The sequence below is a fragment of the Macrobrachium rosenbergii genome, chromosome 43, assembly GCF_040412425.1.
Source record: "Macrobrachium rosenbergii isolate ZJJX-2024 chromosome 43, ASM4041242v1, whole genome shotgun sequence".
Taxonomy (NCBI): domain Eukaryota; kingdom Metazoa; phylum Arthropoda; class Malacostraca; order Decapoda; family Palaemonidae; genus Macrobrachium; species Macrobrachium rosenbergii.
In genome coordinates this window covers 47,586,926-47,610,680 of record NC_089783.1, presented here as the reverse complement: position 1 = coordinate 47,610,680, position 23,755 = coordinate 47,586,926, and the positions used below count along the sequence as shown (strand labels likewise).

The 23,755-nt window shown below is 39.9% G+C and overlaps 1 protein-coding gene across 1 annotated transcript in view; it reads right to left on the bottom strand.

Annotated features, from left to right (window-relative positions):
- The window catches only part of LOC136829066 (uncharacterized), a 76,208-nt gene that overhangs the window by 4,707 nt on the left and 47,746 nt on the right, over positions 1-23,755 (bottom strand). Inside the window, exons 8-11 of the mRNA XM_067087449.1 lie at positions 22,095-22,297; positions 12,650-12,847; positions 4,853-5,176; positions 2,320-2,370 (exon numbers count right to left, since the gene is read on the bottom strand). Coding sequence (XP_066943550.1) covers positions 2,320-2,370; positions 4,853-5,176; positions 12,650-12,847; positions 22,095-22,297 — 776 coding nt within the window. The remainder of the gene's footprint in view (positions 1-2,319; positions 2,371-4,852; positions 5,177-12,649; positions 12,848-22,094; positions 22,298-23,755) is intronic.

Genomic DNA, 23,755 nt, shown 5'->3' with positions numbered 1-23,755 from the left:
GCAGATCCAGCCTGGGAGTTATGGTGAAACATGAAACTTGGAAGTGTGGCTGTTACAGAAGTTTGGGCCAAACAGAGTTTTCTCAAGACATCCAACAAAAGAGCTGCGAGGTCAGGAAACCATTTCTGGTGAGTAATTATTAATCTAGGTCTTCTGAACAATACAGACCAGTTCTAAGAGAGTTTTAGCTTTGTGGTCTGATTAAATTGCCAAATAATGATAACTTGAACATGCAAGTTTTATGACAAAATGACAAATTTTGTATTAATTTGTATTTTTCACAACTAACAAACCTGCGGACTTAACATCAGGATAAATCTCCTGGCACCAACTGGAAACCAGTAAAAAAAAAAAAAACAATATAACTGTACAGTATATACATGCAAGGAATTGGTGGCTTCTGGCATCTGTCACGAACGAGGTGTGGTACTGTACACATCTATGAAGAAAGATCTACCAAAGGGTTGCTCAATATTCTTTAAAGTTGCCTGTACATCATGGAAACAGCAATCATTCTGAGGGTAGCACCTGGTTTCATTGATGAGATCTAGAAAATAACTCTTCCTCTCCTCCCCAGTAAAGGATCTTAAGGGATGTCTCATAAATAGTAAATAACTTGATTCACCCTATGTTTCTGCAGTACACTCCATCTAACAGTAGGTGACCATCTACCCTATTACAGTAGCTAACTCTCTCCAGTTTTTAGGCCCTCCTCAACTGCCATCAACTTCTGTACAATGCAGGCAATGTTCTTGAACCTCACCACCACTGCTGCAGATCTTTCCTGCAACCCTTAAGGAGCATGCTCTGCTTCCTGTCAATGTACACTATTACAAAGTTCCAAGAAAGCTGAAGTTGAAGAGAATCTGTCCTAAATTGTCACAACTCTGCATGTAGCACAAGCACTCCCAGGAATCCATCAGAACCTACCAAAACTCATGTTAGTTACATTGTGCAGTCTACCATGATGTCCAGTCTGTAGGTCAGACTTCTTCATGCTTATAAGAAAAAACTAGCTGTTGCAACAGAAAAATAGTATTAGCCTTCCTAAGTGAGACTGGACAGGTATGGGTGCCACCATTCCTGTAAATACTCGAGAGAGAGAGAGAGAGAGAGAGAGAGAGAGAGAGAGAGAGAGAGAGAGAGAGAGAGAGAGAGAGAGAGAGAGAGAGAGAGAGAGAACAAACCAGGGATGAAAATTGTAACTTTTTTTGTAAGGGACCCTCAGGCACTCCTGCAATATTGGATGAATCAGTATCTGGTAGCAAGTGCTTTACAAATCTATAGACACACTGTTTCCCTCCGTGATGGATCTACACTATCTCCCACTGTTTTGGGTACTAAGATCCTACAGAAGTATCTTGAACTCCCTCTACATCTTCCACTTGTTTACAATCTTTTGGCCCATTGCAGCAAACCTCCCTGTGTCCTTGTTGTAAGGCTAGAAGGTGTTCATTCATTCTGGATTCACAACGCTTGCCCAAATTAGTGTTCATAAATCCAGAAGCAGACCAGTTGGTAGTCTACATCCTTTGAGTTGGCTACAGGATTTTGTCCATAGCCGGTCATCACCACCTGACACCATCTTCAGCAACTCAAGACCTTACAGTGTACCTTGTATTATGTAAACTGTGCTTAGAGCTCTTTGCAAAGTTACAAAGAAGTTGGGCAACTAGGTGGGAAGGGTCTACAAGAAACATGTGTAAATGGGAGAAAGCAATGCAGCTGGGAGCCAAAGAGGTCCTGCAAAGAGCCCAAGCACAGTTTACATAATACAAGGTACACTGTAAGGTCTTTAGTTACTGAAGATGGTGCCAGGTGGGGATGACCGGCAATGGACAAAATCCTGTAGCCAACTCAAAGGATGTAGACTACCAACTGGTCTGCTTCTGGATCTCAAATGTCCTGATCAATTCAAGACTGTGAGAGAGAGAGAGAGAGAGAGAGAGAGAGAGAGAGAGAGAGAGAGAGAGAGAGAGAGAGAGAGAGAGAGAGAGAGAGATTCTAAGTAAATTCAATTATCTATTTACCCATTTTCTTTCAACAATAGAAGACATCGTCATCGTCGTCTAGTTATGACCAGTTTCCAAAAACCTTACTGCACAGCTGACAGTCATATCAACACTTTCAGACTCTATACTTTGTACAATGTTTTTCCCTCATAATATTGATTATTACTTTATTTTGATAGTGAAATTTCTTCATTCCAACTGACAAGGTATCTACACCATGATTAATGGCCTTTTGAGAGCAATAGTTTGTACAGTACTTTACACAAGCATGTAAAAATTTGCTGCAATATTTCTTATCAGCACTTACCTGTGTTGTGGTGAAATTACCAGTGAAATTGTAAATGGCCTCACCATGTTCCTGAAAAAATAAACAAATAAATACAGTACTGTGTGGAAATGGCAAAACTAACAAACATGGATTTAAAAGGCAAAACTAACAAACCTGGCTTTAAAATGTATTATATGGAGTACTGTAAATACTGCATGTAATGTGTCTGTACTTGAACAACGGTTCTTTGCACTACATACAACGGAGCGACCATGTGTTTCAAAATCACCAGTTATTTTTAGTAATTTGGAGATAAAATATCAAAACAAAATTTTATATCTAAAATATAGAGCACATAACAGATACAGAGTTAACATACCTATGGTAAAAACAAACAGTAAATGCAACACAAGGAGAAAATATAGTGAATCTACAGTATATTCAATGCTGGAACTTCTGCCAAAATTTCAAAGAATTCATTTATTATAAGACCTCTTCTTTTTAATTTTGTAAATTTTATAAAATCAAAAACTTAAAAGTTTATTACTGTATTATTATTATTATTACTATTACTATTATGACAGTATCATTATTATTTGAATGGAGTAGACCCCTTTTTTAAGCAAGTTCTGTTAAAAAGAATGGCAGCATCAGTAGAACCGATTTTATACAATGCCTTTTAAATTCTTCTCACTATTCCCTTTCCTTCAAAGCTGATATCTGCTGAGAGCTGGCCAATGTACATGCCGGTAATCTGGATAAGGAAAAAGGTAATAGTTCTGAATATAGTCGTTTTATTCAGGTACATGCAGATGGAAGTTAAACATGGCATGGTATGTCTATAGAGTTTCACTGTCAGCAAGCAGTAACTAAAATCTTCACGTCATCCTCCAGTGGTAGCATCGTTCTTAAGTAGTAGACGATCTCATAGAGATTTTCTAAGGGTATCAATGCTTCAAGCCATATCGTCAGCCTATTCTCAAGATGGGGTGGTTTGTTCTGGTTAGAATGAGTTCATCAGTCGGTATATATAGGGTCCCAAGTCGTTGGTGGGAGGAGAGCTGAATTTTGATTGGATGTTAAGGAATTAGTGCCTGAGCCAAGCCTTCTCTCAGACGTTGATGGTTGCACCCGTCTCCACGTGCGGACATTGGAGACAGGGTGGGTGGTACTTGGAGGGTTGCTCACAGCAGATGGAGGCAGCTCTTGATTGGCAGCTTTCTATGTGCCACCTTTGGGAGAAGGAAAGTTTTCTTTCCTTGTAGAGCCTCCAGGAGGCGAAGATGGCGATGGTCTGCTGCATTATCGATAATTGCGATATTGGGAATTACATCACTGTTTTATTTTACCATTATGATCATTCTTAGTGTGATTATGAATGGTGCCCTTCCAAACGTTGCAGGAGATCATCTTGGAAAATCTCATCGTGGTCAGCACATCAATTGACTAGTTCTCAAACTACTTTCAGGAAACTGACAGTTATTTCTGGTAGTAACATTGTTTCCTACTGTTTATCTCCCATAGGTGATTCTAACCTTTTCAGATGCTACATTCTCTGTTGGTCATATGCAATGCCAACATCCTTCAGTTTTCATTTACTAAACAAGCAAAACACTCCCTCCATGGTTTCACTGCCTTTCCTCCTCAGCTTTAATTTTCCAATATTCATTTACTATTTCTGCATCTATTTCATTTTCTGCATGCACTCAAATATCTTGTGCATTTGCATTTTTCCTTCTGCTGTGTTTGGGTTTTGGTTCCGTTCTCCCAAATTCCTCTTCTTTTTTCTTGCCACCACTACTACCTTCTTCTATGCCTGTCCTCTGCCAGAGCTATTTTTTGTATGTCTTCTTTCTGCAGTTTTGATAAACCCTTATTCCAATTGTTTCCTGTCCTGAATAGTAACAGCTCGACTTAACAAACCTAAACTTACCAGACTTCTGTACTTATCAGCTGCCATATTTTGATTATTTTTCCTTATGCTACCATTTCAGATGTGATAAGATTTTTAAACACATCTTAAGCTTAATTCAGTAAAAGTTAGCTTAGGTTAGGAATCATGTGGAATAACTGTTAAATGTAAGATACCTAAAAAATATTCATATCCGGGCTATAATATAGGGCCTTTGTTACTTAACAGACTTTGTTACTTATCAGAAATTCCAGACCCCAAGGCATGTTCAGTTGAGAAGCTACTGTATCTTTTGTGATAAACTTTTGCAAGCTGAAATGTTAGTGACAGAAAAATGAAAAAGTCACAAATAGAAACGTGGAAACTGCAAGAAGGAATAGTATCTAAGCAAACACTTTTGGAATATACAGCATAGAAAATGTGAAAGAGAGAAATTGGTGAAGACAGAAATTGCTGAAATGAAAGAATAAGGAATAAATGCATAGCTTTATCAAGTTTAACTGATCATAGTGTGTACACAACCTGGTTATCTTAGAATTATCAAATGGTTGTAATTATCCTCTTCCACACCATCGCACTGATGTCCTTGGTGTGCATACTAGGGCAAAGAAACCCTATAAAAAGTAGAAAAAATATTGATAAAATACCCTTTGCTATTACCTGGCCTTGGGTCCCTTCAATCTCTTGTCCAGATATTGGGTCTATAAGCGGGCGCATGAGATGCAAGGTATCAGATGTCTGGCCATCAACTTCTTGTTTGGGGGTTGAACTTCCATCCATCTTCAGTTTCACTTCATGGATAATTTTATGTTCCATGGGTGTAAAACCTGGAATTTCCTTTGCAGCCTGCTGTTGTGCATTAGCTATCTGTGCATTGGAATGATGAGCAGTTCCATATTCATGGAATAAGTGTGTGGTTCGAGGAGTTGGCACTGCTGCACCTTGAATAGCAACTATTGTTGCTTGTTGTTGTTGCCAGTGCTGCTGAAACAAAATGAACAACAACATCACAGTCACTGCAAATGAATAGTTCCCTTTGATCACTGGACCATGATTCAGTTATTTTGCTAAAATATGTCTCAGAGGTCAATACTCTGCTACATAAATAAACAAGTTTGGTGCAGTTGACATCTGAAAAACATATTAAGCAAATATGCCACCCTTAAACATTCTGAATGTTCTGTTACCTTAATCTTTCAATCTCTAATATATCTAATAACTCACAGAACAAATTTAAATACCAAATAACACTTTAGAAGAGTATGCATGCTTAGTGTTACACAATTCTAAAAACAGCTAATTTATGAACAATTAAATTATACAAAGAAATGAATACATAACAAGTGAAGCTTACATTGAAAGAGGTGAAGAATGTAAATGAAACATATAATTTTTCTACATAAAATCGTTGTGTCCTTTAAGGATTACCAAAATCAAATAGCACTTTAATACCCAGCATATCTATAAACAGGCAGAATACAAATTGTGGATAATTTGCCCTTTATTATACTGTACAGAAGAAAGGGAAAAGAATGAGGGAACACTATAAACTTCTTACATCAATTTTAATATTATAAAAAGCTTATTAACTTAGAAAAAACTGCAACATGCCACTGGTAATCCAATACTAGCTACTTTCTCAAATATTATCTCAAGTATCTGGATGATACCTACACTACTCAAAAAAAGATATTTGTGAAAAGTTTTTTTACTAGTTGAAACTTCTGCATACCTTATAACATACTATGTAAAAGATCTATAAATGGTGTAAATTACAAACCTTGGCAAGAAAATGTAAGTTCAGCATATACAGAACAAGGAAACCCCATTGTTATGAGACCAGGCTTAATCTTTTAAATTCTTCATTACTGGATAAGACTTTTTCAATTACTCGATGAGACTTTTTTCCAAGTACAGTGCATAGTCTCAGGCACAAGTTACTTTTTTCCAAGTTCATAGTCTCAGGCCCAAGTTAAACAAAATCAGAAAGCTATTTTCAGATCCTATACACTATTTTGAATTATTTTTTCTTGCATTGAAAAACAGATTTCTTGATAAAATTTTTGTTAGTGACACTAGTTAGACAATTTTTTTTTAGGAAAGTAAAGAAACACCAATGATCACAATAATATGTGTTAGATTTCCTTTGTCCTAATACAGTAGTATCAATATGACAAATTTTAAAAGTAATTTGTATTTTTCCTAACTATACAAACCTGAGGTCTTCACATGCGGAATATGCTTCAGTGCAGCTGCAAACGGCCATTTAACTTTTAAAAAAGGTGGTTAGGTAGTTAACTACCAACTGGTGGGAGTCCTGCCCACCCAGACGGTAAGCATTCGCTTTGCCTTTCGGCTCAGGTATAGAATGAGGGGTGGCATGAGGTAGGCATTTAACTGTAAAGACTTAAGGTTTGTATAGTTAGAGAAAATACAAATTACTTTTTAAAATTTGTCACTTGTTACTACACAACATACAAACCATCAGTCTTTACATAAGGAACACTTACTTTCTTGGAGGGAGGAATCTGAGTAAGTCTGAATTGACTGGTAGTTTGCTACGCCTGGGTCTTCTTCCTGGCCGAGTAGATCAAGGAAGCGGACCGTGCCTCTGACATGCTGGACAGCGTATGGAAACTGCATGTTCAACTGTCAGACTTCTGGGCCTTTTCAAATGAATGGGTGTGAAAGCAACATTATTCAAAAAGGTTGAATCTATATGTTGGAGACAGGGTTTTGATTTTTGCTTCTTGCTATACATCAGTATTATACAGATAATAGGATGGATACTCGATTGTAAAACTCACCTGCATCAATGCCAGTTCCAGCATGTGGCGGCTCACTAACCTACCCTCTTCCTGTAGGAAGAGGAAGGTTAATGAAAGAGAAAAGGAGGGCAGGCCAACCACTCACACACAGCTCTCTCTTTCACAAACAAACACCTCAGGCGAGATGCTACCTGTTTTCTTAGAGGAGCCGGGTAAGCTAAACAACTTGTTAAGCAGCTGTCACAAAACCTAAGGAAAACGTGCCCAAGGACTTGTGGGAAATATCTCAAAGGTAGAAGGATGTAATGGTGGTCTGGTGCGACCACATCCTACTCAGGGGGCCTGACTTCCCTGAGAGGGCAAAACATCCTAGCTTTTCATCAGCAAGGGGCCTGACCCCTTTCCCTAGGGTGGAGCCCTTTACAGCTGAGACAAAACTTTTGCTACCTGCTGAACTTTTCATCATGCAAGAAGAAATTTCTCCTGGTACACCAGCAGAGGAGAGGTATCCACACCCTTCAGCGAGAATATCCTCTCGCTCACTAGAGATGCTGGATATTCTCCAGCCATGAAGTGAAAGGCCTAACTGGTGGTACCATTCTACATGCAGCTGACACAGACAGAGGTCCGGATACCATACAAGCCACCAGGGTCATCCTGAGATCTGGGGCGATCATTACCCTGTTCATGAATCAGACAAAACGGAGGGAAGGCATATGGGTCTGGGCAAAGAAAGACAATGGAGTCAAAGATTGAACAGCCTTTCCGTGACCCTGCTGAATGATCTTGTCTGCCACTGCATTCCTCTTGCCGTGGTGTTGTTGCTCATCAACACCACAGAGAGACCTTGTCTGAAACTCCTGACACCACACTGATGTGAAAGTGCCCATCACCACACACCTGAAACCAGCAACTCCTCAGTAAAAGCATCTAAGAACAGAAGCATCTCTGGAGGAGGAGTGTGCAGAGACACTCCTATTATGAGGTTCCTGTCGTCCAGCCACCAAGCTAGGTCCTGTCTCACTTCCTCCGAGAGAGGAATGGGAAGGGACGGGAGATCCCAAACCGGAGACCAGAACTCCTTCATCCTTCACTAGAGAGAACGAAGGGGAAGCTGCCCATGAGGGACCAGCTTCTCCAAGGACGACAGGTGGCTGAGAATGACTTGCCACTGCCGAGCTGGTTGCTCCTGTCAAGACAGGAACTACTGTGCTGCCTCCCTGAACCTGCTGATACACGAGTCTGAGGGGACGAAGACTCTCGTTGCTGCCGTATCTATCAGCATGCCTAGGTACTTTATCCTCTACTTGGGAATGAGACTGAACTTCTCAATATTTACCATGATGAAACCCCAGGTCCTGGCAAAATTCAAGGCGGCGATCCCTGTCCTGGAGCAACTACGATTGAGAACTCATCAAGACTAACCAAATGTCAAGATACCTCAGCAGATGTATCCCCTGCGAATGGGACCAAGCTGACACAAGGGTGAACTCTCGTGTGAACACCTGGGGAGTGGTCAAGAACCCGAAACAGAGTCCCCTGGACTGGGCATGAAGTCGGACTCCCTGATGCTGCCAGCACCGGCTGTGTTGTTTTCATCGTGAACTGAGCCTGGCGGACAAATCGGTTCAAGGGTGAGAGATCTATGGCCAGTCTCCAATCCCCCATTGCTTTCTCCATGAGAAAGATTTGGCTGTAAAAGCCTGGGGACTGACCTGTCATGACTTCCACAGCGCCTATCTTCAGCATCACTTCTACCTTCGCCTGACAAGAGCATACGTTCGGATATGGACTGGATTGTTGGTGAAGGGTGGCCAAGACTCGAAGGGAAGTAGATAGCCCTCCCAGGTCTCGGCTCCATATCATTGCCAAGTTGCCCAATGGCTCGACAGACAACACCCCCCCCACGGCAGCATGTGGAGGGGAACATCGCCCTTAGCATCCTCCTTGCTTCTTTTTGCCCTTGCCCCCTTTTCCAGACTGGAAGGAGGGTTGAAAGAGGCACGGCTATGCACCTTTCTTGGCAGGGGAATCCTTCGAAGTCTGGGACTTCTTGGGGCCCGTGGGGAAAGTGCCAGCCTGACATGAGGGTTGGTCACACTGGCACAGCAAGACCCAGAAATCTTAGCCACTGCCTGGTGTACAAGTCAGTCGTTAGCTTCAACTCATCGCTTGTCCACCAAAGCATCTATCTGCTCTCGAGGGAAGAGAGAGGCAGATCCCAGCAACAGTCCATTCCTTAGAGCCAATGCCAATAAACTTGGATATCAGATTCAGGATGGTGTCCCTCCTCATCAATACCAACTTCGCCCACAGGTTCGCCATCTGGTAGGCCGGGTAGGTAACTGCCCTACCTCCAGACTGGCACAGTCTCCCAAGGGTGGAATTTTCCCCTGAGGGTTATGAAACCTGAGGGAGTGGCGAACTTGGACACTGAAAGACCACAGGTCCAGCCAAGAGCCTGCCTGGAATGCTGCCATCGCTGCAGATTGCAGGTTTGCTGCCTCTTGCTGGATGAGGGTGATACCCTCTGCACCATGCTGCTGAAGCGTCAAAACCCCCCCAAAAGCAAAGTGAATGCTTACTGTCTGGGTGGGTGGGGCTCCCACCATTCGGATGGTAGTTAACTACTTAACCACCTTGTTTAAAAGTTAAACGGCCATTTCCAGCTGCGCTGGAGCATATTCCTTATGTAAAGACCGATGGTTTGTATATCGTGTAGGAACAAAATTTCATGAAATGAAAATGTCAAAAATGTATCTTAGATATACAGGGGTACTAGCAATTCAATATCAATTTTTTTTTTTACAAAAGTCCAACTCAGCAATTTCATTTAGTATGAGAGCTAGGCTAACAGACCATTTACTGACTGAAAACAAATAACAATAATAGTCAAATAGGACTACTTCAAATTTAAAAGGTGCAATGCAAGCAATATGATAGCGCTAGGAAATTTGTTTTTATTCTGTTTATTATTTTAACACTCGAACCTAGATTTGATGAAGACTTTTCTTTGTTGAATGCATCAGCACTGAATGACCAAAAGTTTTGGAAATGGTTCATCACCATTATTCCGAAATTTTGCTACACGTAATATTTTCTTACAGTTTTTATATATGTGACAGATTTCACTCTTATGAAATATATTACACCTTATTTTATGAAATAATCGTGTTCTTGCATTGAAATAAGAGATTAAGATGCATCATGTTAGTTGCCAGTTAGTGAATTTTGAACAAAATCCCATGGAGTCATGTAGCATCACTTCTGAGCATGGCTGTACCTGGGATCAAATGCAAGATTGTGACCATTCAAAGGATAGTTGATGGAAAAGCAGAGTGAGGACCTTCCAAAGCACAAGGGAAGTAACACTCAGGAAGGATGGGTATCAAATAAAGGATGCCAGGTGCTGTGGAACCACTCTGGTCATTTTCCCCTAAAAGCCATCAAGAATATGAATGAGATTCACAGCCTTTGGGAAGTGCCTTTACAAAAAGAGAAGTTGGTCACAAAAGTCCAACCCTAAGCTTGCTTGGGGGACTGTAACAGATGTCTGGCAAAACAGTCATTGACTCACAAAATGAAGGTTTCATACCTCAAACGTAGAGCAGAAACAGAGCTAGCCTGGCTGGCTTTGCTATCTGATCTGGGTTAAAAGGAGAATGCAGAGTTGTACCAAATGGTGCTCAGCCACCCTGACCAAGATCTGTAAACACAGCCACAGGCCAGTACGAAGCAATGAAGTATGGCCTTCCTCATGACAGTTCAGGAATTGGCCACAGGCATGTCCAGGGATATACCATACGAGCTTCTAAGAAATAGCACACATTTAGTCAGGGAAATGCACTCTTTCCACTATGTTTCAGGAAAGCACAAGCATGGGAAGAGTGAGGTGGTGCTTCTCTCCCAAAAAGACTGCACATGTTGAAGTGCAAACCAATGGAATTAACCATGGGTAAGCCTATGAATCGGTCTGTTAAGACCACCAGTCACATCAAAAGAATGAGCAGATGCAAACTAAACTTACAGGCATGTACTTCTGCAGCAGCAACTGATTTCAAGAAAAGGAACACTGGAGAATCTTAGCATATCCCCTAAGAGGATAGGCTTCTGAATCTTTCTGTCTCAGAAGCATTCAAGTTGGGTCAGATGAGAGGGTGGACAGGACAGAAAGGTCTGGCAGACAGCCTTAGTAAAAACAAAAAAGCTATTCATTAAATGTCATAAAAGGTGAAATCCATCATAGAAAACAAACCACAAGCTTGGGCTACAGCTAGGAAGGAAGTTACAGATCTGCCATATGGATGACCAGAGAAACTCCAGCAACAACACAGAATTTGTTGAACAAAACCACTGTTTAGTTTATAGGTTCAAAAACCTGAGCAGACAGGACTGTGTATATGTCTCAAACTCAGCTCCAGAAGACAGAAAAGGAGCACCCAACAGAATGAGGGAGGGTTAGAAAAGAAGTCCTTTGGAAGGTTAATAGGACAAACAGGCACAATGGGTGCAACAGTCACTGCACTGCTTCCAGCTCTCCTTCAACATCCTCTGTCAACATCTAATCATCTCAAAGACAATGGGGAAACAACCCACAATGGACAGTCCCAGACCAAGCTTTGGTAGTGGACAGTCCCAAAGTAAAGAAATGAACCAAAGTGAACTTCCCAAGAAGTCTCATTGATGGTCAGTCATGAACTCGCACTACTAACCTACAACTCCCTGAGCCTTGAACCCATAGATGGGGTCAAGGACTGGTATCTTGCAAGGAAAATAGAATGCTAAAGAAAAATTCTGAAGGAGAAGACTCTGGGTATTCCCCACCTTTTGCAGCAATCTGAAGACTGAGAGAAAGGAATGAGATAGAAGAGTGAAACAGGAGAAGGTGTTCCTCTGGAAAGTACTGAACAATCCACACCTGGAGAAAAAGAAATTATGAGACTTTCATAACTAATTATGTTTTTGTAATATATAAACCCTAGTCTTGCTGTAAAGTGGACATGACTGGGCAAAACTGTAGCCTTAAAACAACTTTATTATAAGAAAACATGTTGATAAAACAAGAGAAACAAATTATTTGTTGTTGAAGTATCCCTGACATAGAGAAGAACACAAATTCAATAAAATGTGTTATGAATAATCTTTGTTCAAGTAACCAACACATACTGAAAAATCACCAAAACACAAATAACAAAGTAATGTAACTTCAAAACCAAGTTGAGTTTGTGACCAGAGTAAGAATGGAAATATAAAGCTTCAAAACTAAGTTAAGCTTCATGGCCATAGTAGTAGCAGAGATTTGTAGAATCAACAGGCTTTAGAAAAAAAAAAAGATTAGGTCACCAAAAAGTAAATGGGCAGTACCTTGTCACTCACCTACCTGCCACCATTAATTACCTTGTCGCCAAGCTTCAGCAACCGACTTCCTGTCACCAAAGGCTATCCATTTAAAAAAACTACAGGTTTGTACTTTTGTAGGATTAAAATTCTTTAATCTACTATTGACTCAACTCCAAAATAACATGACACCAACTATGCAGTGTAGATTAAAAATAAGAGGTTTGTATTTTGTATGGATACAATGAACTTTGTGTTAATTTTCAAAAGCAGGAATAATTTAAGTTACACTAAAATATTCCCATATAGTACAGAACACACAGGACATCAATGTCATTTTTTGATGTCTTACCTTTGTATACTCTGCCTCTTGTGACTTTTGACGATTCTCAACATCCTGCAATTTTGAAACTAAATACTCTAGTACTTGGCCTAACTTCCCTAGTCTCTCTCTCACAAATGTTTCAAATTCTGAGTCTCTTGCAGAATCTGGTCTATCGCGACACTCCTTACAAGTCCATGCACATTTCAAACCCAAAGATTTGTTCTCCTGTAAGATACAGTGCGATGAGAAATTTCAATAAAAAGTAAGGCAATTCAGATTATTAGGAAAACAGTTTGTACTTTTAAGCTACATGTCAATTTAGTCACTAACCTAAACTTTTGAAACATGTAACTCAAAGAGTTAGAGTATCTAAGTGTCCTTGGACCTGGATTTCACAAAAAGTTCCCATAACCATAATAAGCAATGTTTTTTAAAATAAAATTGATTTTACAACTGCCTTCAAGTGTTCCAGCTTCCTTTCAAAACTCAAAAAGGTATAATCAAGTTCACTGTCAACACATCCGATCTACCATGTCCTTTCCTGGCAGAAAAATGGTCACATCAAGAGATGATTGATCAGTCTGCAAGTTCTACAGGGTTAGAAGAGCAAATTACCTCATAAAGTGAATGATTTTTAGCAAAATAATGGTTTGTAAGAAAAAAATAATTTTGTTTTTAAAAAACTGTATTTTGGCACTTGAAACTCATCACTTTACAACCTGAGTAGCTGATTTAGTGGGAGAAGAGTTGCTGCTATTCATATATTGCTTCTCAAGGACTTGGAGCCAGTGAGCTGCTAAATCTGTCTGGGAGACAAAGAATTCTTTGGGCTAACAAGGATTCATAAATGGGCTAGTGCTTTGTTATCAAAACTAAAGTCTATAATGCCAAAGGACTGGGTTAATAGTGGACTAAAGCCCCTACTCTTCATCTGCAGCATAGAAGTGAATACCAAAACTGACTATGCTACAAGACAAGTAACCAATATTGTCAGGAAGAGGAATCATAACCAGGAGCATCCTCTTTTTCAAGAGTAATAGCCTGGGCCACAGTTACAGGAGAACCAACTGAGAACAAGTCAAAGGATTTAAGACTCCCATCCCAAAGGTAAAACATAAAAAAAAAAACATTCATAGAAGCAAAACTGATGGGAAATTTTCATACTTCATTTAAAGGCCCGAGATGTAGATACATCTCCACGTTAAGAACCCTAGTATTCTAGAGTCCAGTCCCAAAGCTGAAGCACAAAACAGGGTATTAAGGGACCTCCCTGAAGCAAAGCTGATGATAACTGAAATTTTCATATTCCCCTTAAAGCTCTGAGATGTAGATACACCCCAAATTTAAAGAACCCTATCTTTAAACTGAAAGTTATGAGTTTAGGAATGCTATCGTTCACTTTCAAGTAGACTTGACAACCAGCATGAAATACTAAAGTTCCTTAGGCACTTCACTCTTACACATGCTGGAGGATAAAATCAATCAGTTTCCTCCATTTTTTTAAGGTTTGGTCTCAGAAAGATAAATCTTGATGCCTTTTACAGAGCAAAGAAGTTATCTTCTGTGTTCCCAAGCTGAAACTGCAAGGAGCAAAAAAAAAAAAAAAAAAAATACAGGTGCAGATGAGGACAGTAGGAAGTTGTTTATTTTCCACCCAACCATGCCCATAGGACAAGCCAATACTTTCCAAGTGCTTTGTTGTAGAAACCTCACTAGAAAAAACATGGAACACTTTCTTTGTACAGCTGAGGATAAGGCTACTGGGAATATGTCAAGTAAAGAGTCCTTAGAGGAACATCCTCTATGGGTGCATACATTGAACTGGATAGGTGTTTTAATATCTAATACAAGTCCCAGGATGGGGGTTATAGTGTCCTGGGTAGGGCTTCCCTCACAAAAGATTGGCAATCTGACTCACTGGAAGAGACATGGTCAATGCCCTTGGATAAATTACGCAGAAAAATTTGAAAGTCTGCTACTGGCAAGATACAGACAGTGAGTGGACAATGACCTTACTTCCTACATCAGCAACAAAACACTGATACACACACGCACACAACCATGCACATACACTGTCATTTAGGGAGTACTGTATCCATTCAATACAACTGTAATACATGATATCCATTTAATACAATTGTAATACATGACCTCCCAAGGAGAACATTTAGAATCTTGTGGTCAAGATTTTCTTGCTTTCTTTTATGTCTTTTTTATATTTCTTATACATATATATATATATTTTTTTTTCATGGTATGATCTGGTTGCACATCGTTTTCCTGCACTGGGGATGCCCTACGCAGCTTGAGGTAAAAAGCCTCCCTGACCAGGCTCTGTTGGAAAGCTGAATTGTGGACTAAATCTTATGTATTGCACCAAATGAGGGGAGCCATAAATGCTAAATGAATATGCAAAATAAATCAGGTAGTCTGCAATGAACTAATACAAGCATAATAGGAAATCAAAGATGATTCCTAAGCATAGCAAAAGCCAGTAAACTTGCCTAAGCAAAACAAAAATGAGCTGCCTAGCCACTAAGCTATACAAAATCAATATAAAAAGAACAAATTTATTATAATGAATGGTAAGTGAACAGAACAGCTGTTCAGAATAAAAAGGCTTCCAGTTAACAGCAGCAGCAGTAATGGTAAGATTTTAACTGTGAATTCAATTAAGTGGGACTCAATTTGAATGGCACTTTATTTGAAGCCCCAAAGACCCAATTCATAATAATTACGACAAACCTTCATCAAGGTACAATATTACAGTTAAAGATGATATAGGATCAACCACTGATGAGTAAAAAACCAATTAGGAAAAAGATACAGGATCAACCGTGATAAGGAGTAAAAAACCAATTATGAAAAAGTGCAAGTTGGTCAGTTCTACACAGACACTCCCTAATACTGTATCACCATTTCCAGCTGACAGAGGGACCTAGGAGCCTGAATGTGTAGAGTGAGCTAGATGACAATTCGTTGTTTTTTCAGGTCTGGATAGGGAGTGCAGCAACCTGAAGGCAGTTGTACAGAGATGGGTTTTTAGTGCAAAGCAAATACAATTTTAAAATATAAACCTACCATTCTGTTGTGATGAACAACTGTATACACTGCATTACAATTCAACCACTATACTTGAACCTTCCCTGTTACCACAAAGAATGACCAAATGAAACACTCAAAATAATTTCAGTTTGTTTCACAGCAACCAAATCAATCATATATATGACCATGTTTGTCATCTTCAAAGTCCCAGGACTCACAGTCTTTTGTCTAATGGACAGAAGTAGCACAGTAGTCTAATGACAGATACAGTAACATTACCCAGAGTAATGCTTCAAGCACCTACCTCATATTTCTTGAGTCTGCAGCAGTTAACAGCTCTGTCAGGGATTCCTCAGCTCTTTTCCCCTCTGTAGGATCAACAATTATAATTTTCCATTATTCATTTGCTAATTCATTACTCTTTCAGTTTTTCCTCTTGAAATATGTGATAAAATTGCAAATTCACATTAATTTGCATTTTTACTCTTTATACAAACTGAAAGTCTTATAAGGATGACCTTCAGTAAAAAAATTTTGGTGACTACTGATGTAGCCATTAAAGCATGGTAACAAGGTGGTTAATGCTGCTAAGTAGGTGAGCATTGGAGTACCAACCAGTCAACTGTCAGTAACCCATGGCTTGTTCTTTTGGCAACAGGGGCAAACAAGAGGACTGTTATGATGGGATTATGATAAAAGACTACAGGTTTGTATACCTATAAAAGCTCAGATCATGAATTTGCAATTTCTTAACAATGATAAAGCATCTTTCAAATGGGGAATCTAGACCACTTGGAAATTCCAACTTCCAGGTAAAGTGTACTGAGCAAGGTAAGGCTGGGCTGACTCTTGTAACCTCCTAAGGAGCCTGGCATCTGATGAAAGAGGTTGGTAGGACCCTCTGCCAGTCTAGTTCACCTTCTTAAACCATACCCTGGGAAAGACTTGGGGAAACCTGTCATTTCTGTATGAGAAAAGGAAATCTAGATCAGTAGGCAGCATTAACATCATCCAGCAATGAATGATGACACTTTACAATAAACCCCTGTTGAAGAAAGGACAGAGAAAACATACCAACAGACCTGAGTTTTTGGAAAGGTGCTTAGACACACAGCTCACCCGCATCTCTCTACCAAATACCTGTGAGTGCCAGGTCCTGACACCAAACACCTGCCAAGCGAGCAGGACAAGCAGACTCTCCTATGGTGATCCCTCAGGATTATGCAAGACAGAGACTCATTGAAGTGGGTTGGTATGGAGCTGGCCATACCTGTCCTGCCAGAGGCTAAAATGATCACCTGAAGGTGACTGAGAGCCTCCACCTTCCTTCAAAAAGGTAGCGTGCTCACTAGAAACCTGAAAGACTTCTTGCAATAGGCCTTAGACTCTCCTTCTATCCTTCCTCCTAAAAGAGAGGAGAAAAAAAGAGGTGGGCAAGGAGAGTTTGACAATGAGGGGGAGGTGATGGAAAGGCATTCCTCCCCACTTGGGCCCAGCTACCTCCCTGCAGGGGTCACAGTGGTCCTAGAAGGAAGACCCCTCATAGACTCTCGACCCTGTTGAACTCCGAGCAGCTTAAGCAACAACTGGCAATGTTGTAGGTGTTGCAGCAACAGCAGAAACAGCAGCCATCGTGAACTAAACCTTCAAACCTCCAAATAAGAAAAAACTAAAAAAACATGTAAAAGTTCAACCTTGTAGTCAGGAGGAGAGCAGCAATACATCTTCACATGGAGGCAGCTACAGAAAAAGTAGCTAGTGTCAATAGGTGAGTGAGGGGTTTTCCCCACTCTCCCCCTCAACCACCAATCAACTACCCCGTTACCAAGTTCAATGACTGATTCCAGCTATCACCAAAAGAAGCTCCTACATAAAAGGCAATGTTTGTATTTCCGTAAGAGCAAATGTATGATCACTACTTCCCACGATAACCTCCCTTCCTCAGAAGGGGTGTAATCATGGAAGGAATTGGAAGGACTTGGGTGTACAAGGGAAAGAGGTAGGGCAAAACTTAACTGTTACCTCTTCTAACTAATGCCTCCCAACAGCAGTACAATCTAAACTACCACCACAACACTGCTAAGTTGCAAAAAAGATTAATATACACAACAATAGGGATTCCTTAACAGTAAAATTAGAAGGGAATAAGGAATAATCCTTCAAAACCTCTGAAAACTTCTTGAACACAAAAAACTTGGACAAGCAAAAAACAATAGTTCTATGTAGCAAAAGTCAGTAGATGAGTGAGGGGTATTCATCCCCACTCACCCATTTTAACCACCAGTTAGCTACCTTGTTACCAAGTTCAATGACTGATCCAGCTCACATTAAAAGATACTCCTATATAAAAGGCAATGGTTTGTATTTCTGTGTGAACGGACTCAAATACTACCTGGAGAACTAATGGATAGGTGACATCTGAAAATACAGATCCTTCAGCTCCATCAAAAGCATATTCACTCTTTCTGATGAAATCCAAAATAGAATGAATTATTTCCATCCCGTAAGAGAGGTTGACACACCAGTGTGCCCTGGTGAAGGGGACCATAAACATGAACGATCAGACCTTGCGTTACTAATCACTGGACCATGAGCTGAGGTTGAAATGTGAACAGAGCAAGCACACTCCAAACAGTGGTCCACACTCCCCTAGCTTCTGTATGATAAACTTAAATCAAACTATAGTACAAAAGTACGTAGAGGCTGTGAATGAACAGTTATACTTACAATTGTGTACATGCACAAGTCTTGGAAAAACCAGGAACACTCCAAGTTCCTATACAATCACACACGTGACTTGCCACGGTACCCAGCAGCAACATATCACATCAACCTATCCCACATGAACCCTCTTTCCTCCTGTGTCCAATCTGGGATTCACGGATGAGCTGAGCGAGAAGGTAATACCAACTTTTCATTGCTTACCTCAGCTAGAGTTTCAATACAAGAAGAGTCCAAGACATTCCTCATATCAAGAGAACACTGGTTCTTGAACACACTCAGAGAACTGTGTGCCAACCTTACTTATGGCAGACATGCCATGTGTGAGTGTGTGAACACTGCCAACCTTTGAAAAAGGAAGGAACTTTGATGGGAAGAAGGGATAGGAGAAGACAAGGAGTAAGAGGGGGGAAAAAGACAGGTTGTTTTTCTCCACCTTATTCTGTCCACAAGTATTAATTTCCTCAGGTACAGAAGAAGAAATGGTCAAACAGGTAGCATCATTGGAGGAGTACATTCTGTGCTGGACACTATGGGAATACTGTATATATCTCTACAAGCAAGACAACTGCTACAGGATGCTCAAAAGTGCTAAGCTCCTTAGCAGAAACAGTTATGAAAGATACGCTGCTTGGAATAAAGAAGGGTGGCCACATATGCAAGTACTTCAACAAAGCCATCCATTAACCAGGGGTATGCAGTGGCGAACCACGACCACACACCACTAACTCACCTGGAGAGAGCTCTGCACACACACACCAAGGTCAGCACTGTCAGAGGGCACCTACTGGTCATCTACCTTCACACATGTAGCCACTTCAGACTGTGCCACAGGAGAATGAGCAAAGGGGGCAAGAAGAAATGGAGGATACCCACTGAGCCAAAATGATTCAGAAACATCAAAGGATGAGTAATCTCCCCAAGACACCAGCAGTTATCTTTGGCTTTCCTCTGCTGCTTGCCAAAGCTCTTCTGCTGCAAAGGAAACCTGCTATCAAACTACTTGCAATGAGTCAGGGATGCAGGGCCTACCCCTTGAGAACAACTAAGCTGGTTCCACTAACACAGAAGGTACAATGTGGCAACACACCAGCTTACATCCTTAACACTTTTGTTTTCTTCCAATATGAAAACCAACCACCTCCATACATGCTGAGAGATATGAATTAAACTCCAAGTCTGGCAGAAAGCATGCACGCACACACAACAACCACGGAAAAAATGCTGGTTTACAGCAGGTGAGTAAGTATTTTCCCCAATTCACCAACCTACCAGCAATTAACCACCTTGTTTACAAGCTTCAATGACCATTCCCATCTTTCATTAAGAAATGTTCATACATGAAAGGCCATGGTTTGTATCTCCGTAGGAACAAATTTTAACCCAGCATTAATGATGTACAAAACTCAAAAATAATGGGGTAATCTAGCATATCTCCTGTGTTAACTTTAAATATATTTCTAAAACTATTCCATAGCCTTCATACTATGAGTAGGCTTATCTGAATGATAAAAAATCTCATCTTTTTTATTAAAAAATCTTGCTGAATTTTGAGATTCCCTCCCCCCAAAAAAAAAAACATCACTTTACTAAAGGCTTCTGCACGACCCTTTGACGGTGTTAATTGCACTGATAAAGTGAAAGATAAAATAAAACACTGAACTTTTTATTTTTTGATGAAAAATCTCTGAGGGGTTAAAATCCTAGGGTCAAAGATTGGGTTTTTGGGGCTTATATAAATGTATTTTGGGTCTTTATTAAAAGGCATAACTTTCGCACTCATAACCCAGCCTAACCAAAATAAAAATTGCAGGAATCTTCCTCTAATGCTAGTGTTTTCATTATACTAATAAGAAGATAGGCAGAGGGAAGCGCATTGGACTAAGCTACAACTTAAAAAATCTGGTAAAACTAAACACTACTACCATGCCCTTCCAGTTTAGTGATTATCAGTTTACAAAATAGGTGCTGTGTTCAGTACGAGCTTCTTTGGGGATGAAAGTAAAAACATAACCAAAAGGCAGTAAATATTATGAACATAAACAAGACATAAGCATAAACAAAAGGTGAAAAACATTCCGGTCGGCAACTGGCAGGAATCAGGCCACAGTAGTAGTCTGCAGTTTTACTAAATTTATTCGGTAATAATAAAAAGCATAAACAAACATCTCAGTAACCTTACACTCCTCACATATAATCACATAATTATCATGATGGAAACTAAAACAAAACAAAAATATGGTAAATGTGAAGGAGACGGCTTCACAAAGATATCGACTGTTGATACAATTCCTTGACTGAAGAATATAGAATATGGTGTATATACTGTAATGCAGTACACATGGGATCTTTTGAGAAATTTAACAAGACAACTAAAGTTTAACCATTTTTGTGCATATTTTTGCCTTCATCCCCGAAGGGCGGGTACTAAAATAGCGACCCACAGAACTTTCAATATGTTTAGTACCTGGCCCTCAGGGATGCATGTAGAAGCATAAACCAAAGATGGCTAATTTCTCATTATCTTGGGAAAGTTCTCAAATTATCTTGCCTAAACTGTATTATATACACCCATTTCTATATTGTTTAGTCAAAACAATATAATATTGGTACCTTCGTGCAATTGTCTCCTTTACATTTACCAAAAAATACTTTTTATAAGGGGTCACTTGTAAAAAATAATGGTAGAACTAAGTAGTAGCTCCGCGGTGGCGATTTCCTTCTAACTTGACTTTTTCTACAGTTTTTTGGTTGCTAATAATGGATTTATCTTCAATTTTTGTCTGGTTGCTAATTATGGATTTATCTTCAATTTTTGTCGCACGAATGTAATTGACCTGTAATTAACCCCTGAAGTCCATCCAACAAGGGGTTTCCATACGCAATCTTCTCAAGACAGAGCACAGGTATGTCTGTTTGGAATAGTTCATATCCCGTCTGGCAAGTGCAATTTGTTAACGTATGGGTAACCCCCAGGCCAGTACTATACACGGCGAAGGGACATTCCATTCCCCCGATGCCAGTACTAAACATGGCGAAATGCATTTAACTCCCTCCTGTCGGTGAATGGCTCCCTCTCGTTTTTCGCCTCCAGAGGGCGCCTCCCCAATGTAAACATGTCTGCTCCATTTCTGTGTTCTCGCCCACCGCAAAACCCCAAATTCCCACAGTCCCCTTTACTGTTGAGTAGTGTTAGGGGGAAAATAACAGTTGGCCGACAACAAACTCACCGCCAGTATCAGAAGCCCTAAAAGTGTAGAAAAAACCAGTTTCCAAGGTAAAAACAGGCACGGAGCTAGTACTCAGAACTACCAAAATAGCATACTTTAAGTATCAAGGGTCACTCGTAAAAATATAATACTTTTAGTATAAAAGGTCACTTGTAAAAATGGGCTACCTCAAAGTTTGAAAACTTGAGCACGCTGGAAATAACCGTCAATCATTCTTTAATTTTCCCAGTCAGGAAAGGAAAATTTGAAACAAAAGTTTACATCAAGAAATCAACATGTCTATAAACATCGTCGAGTTAGCCAGAGGCAGTCTCCTAAACTAAGATGTACGTCCAGCCTAAACTAGGCTAGGCAGGATCTATAAGATTAGGTCAGCCATTCAAAACCAGTTTGGCAGCCAAATCTCCTTAACCCTAATTTGATTGTCAGGGCCATTACACACCAACAGTTGCTTAAGGGAAATAAAACTCACCCACCTCTTTATCCTGCATAACCCTATACTTGGCATCGGGAATCTTTGCGCATTTCGCGTGATACCAACGTTTGCATGCACCCTCACATAACACAACACTGTCCATATAAGTGAAAAATTTCTTGCATTGTGCACACAACAGCGTGGCACCAGTGTTTGTAGGCACAGTCGGAAATAAACCATAAGGGTTCGCCATCATTGATTGATCTTATATTTGTCAGTAGCGTCCCTGGGATCGCTTATGACAACAACAACATCGCCTCTTCTTCTTCTTCCTTCTGGGGGCGTTCGCACCTGTCATCAATTTTGGATATGGTTCTTTTTGTTTTATTTCCCAGAAATAAAAATGTTAATAGGTAAAAATACTGATGTATGATAATAATGAATATAAATTTATTCTTCACAATAATCAATATTTAAATAAAAACCGCCCTATGTTCCCGAACTAGTGCAAAGTTGGCACGCAGCCAGAGCACAACTACAATTTGTGTGGGATGTGAGGGCGTGTAATTTGTCAAATAATAGATATCGATTACCCCCGCTTCAACTTTAGTCTTTAAAGTGGCTTGACTGGTGTTTCCACGTATTTGAATAAAGCTGGCCAATGAACGAGTTAAACATCTACTTATTTTATTCCTTTCAGTGTACCGTGCTTGAATTCAAGCGTAAGAATTACGAGAGTAACACGAAGAACCAACCAGTTATAGCATTGCTATACTGCCGAAATAATGATTCACAGCCAGATATTGCTGGTGGTGGCGGGTGGGGGCAAGAATGTTAGTCTATAATTTCAACTGATTTATATATTCATTATATATTGTGATAAATTAACCATATATACAGAAATACAAATCATCCACATACACTTCAAGATGGGCACAAACATTAAGCAATCTTGTAACGCAAAACGCCAAAACGCTATACCCGTACTATTTTCTAAAAAATGCATCTGAAAAGAGTAAGCTTGCTGGGCACATCACTGTTATATTGATAAGCGCTATATTTGACGGATGATTCCTTGACGTTATTGACCGAATATGCTTTATTCGCTTTAATAACGGGAATGCGCATTCGTCAATTCTCGGATGAGACCAGTACAGTTAAAGCCAACGTTGATATTTCCCTCGAGTTTTGGATAACAGGTTACATAATTTCTCGGCATGAATTTCAACAGCTCATCGTGATCTTTTGGGAACAAATATTTTTTATTCTACTCTTCAGTGACTGAAAAATTGCCATGCTGACCGTTGTAACATGTATATGTAAACCCATAAAATGACCGTTGTAATATGTATATGTAAACCCATAAAAATATGTATTTTTATGTATGTAGGAGTACAAGGAAAATTGGTCGCTATTTCCTGTATGAGACGGAAAACGGCAATCAAAATCTGACATCATGGGAAGAACTAGATCAGTGAAACAAAACGATATCTCAGTAATAAGCCTATCCACGATAGCAAGGTAAAAATTCACTAAAAATTGCTCTTTTTCTGTGGATATCTAATCCTTGGTTGTTTCATAAGAGAAACTGGTCTCTTTTTTTTTTATTTTTAAGAGCCACAATCAACACACATGTTAGTAGGACGAAAAACTCCCTCGCTTGGTTTTCATTTACCCTCATAACCCTTGCTCATATTTAATTTCACCTTTCACCTCTTGTAA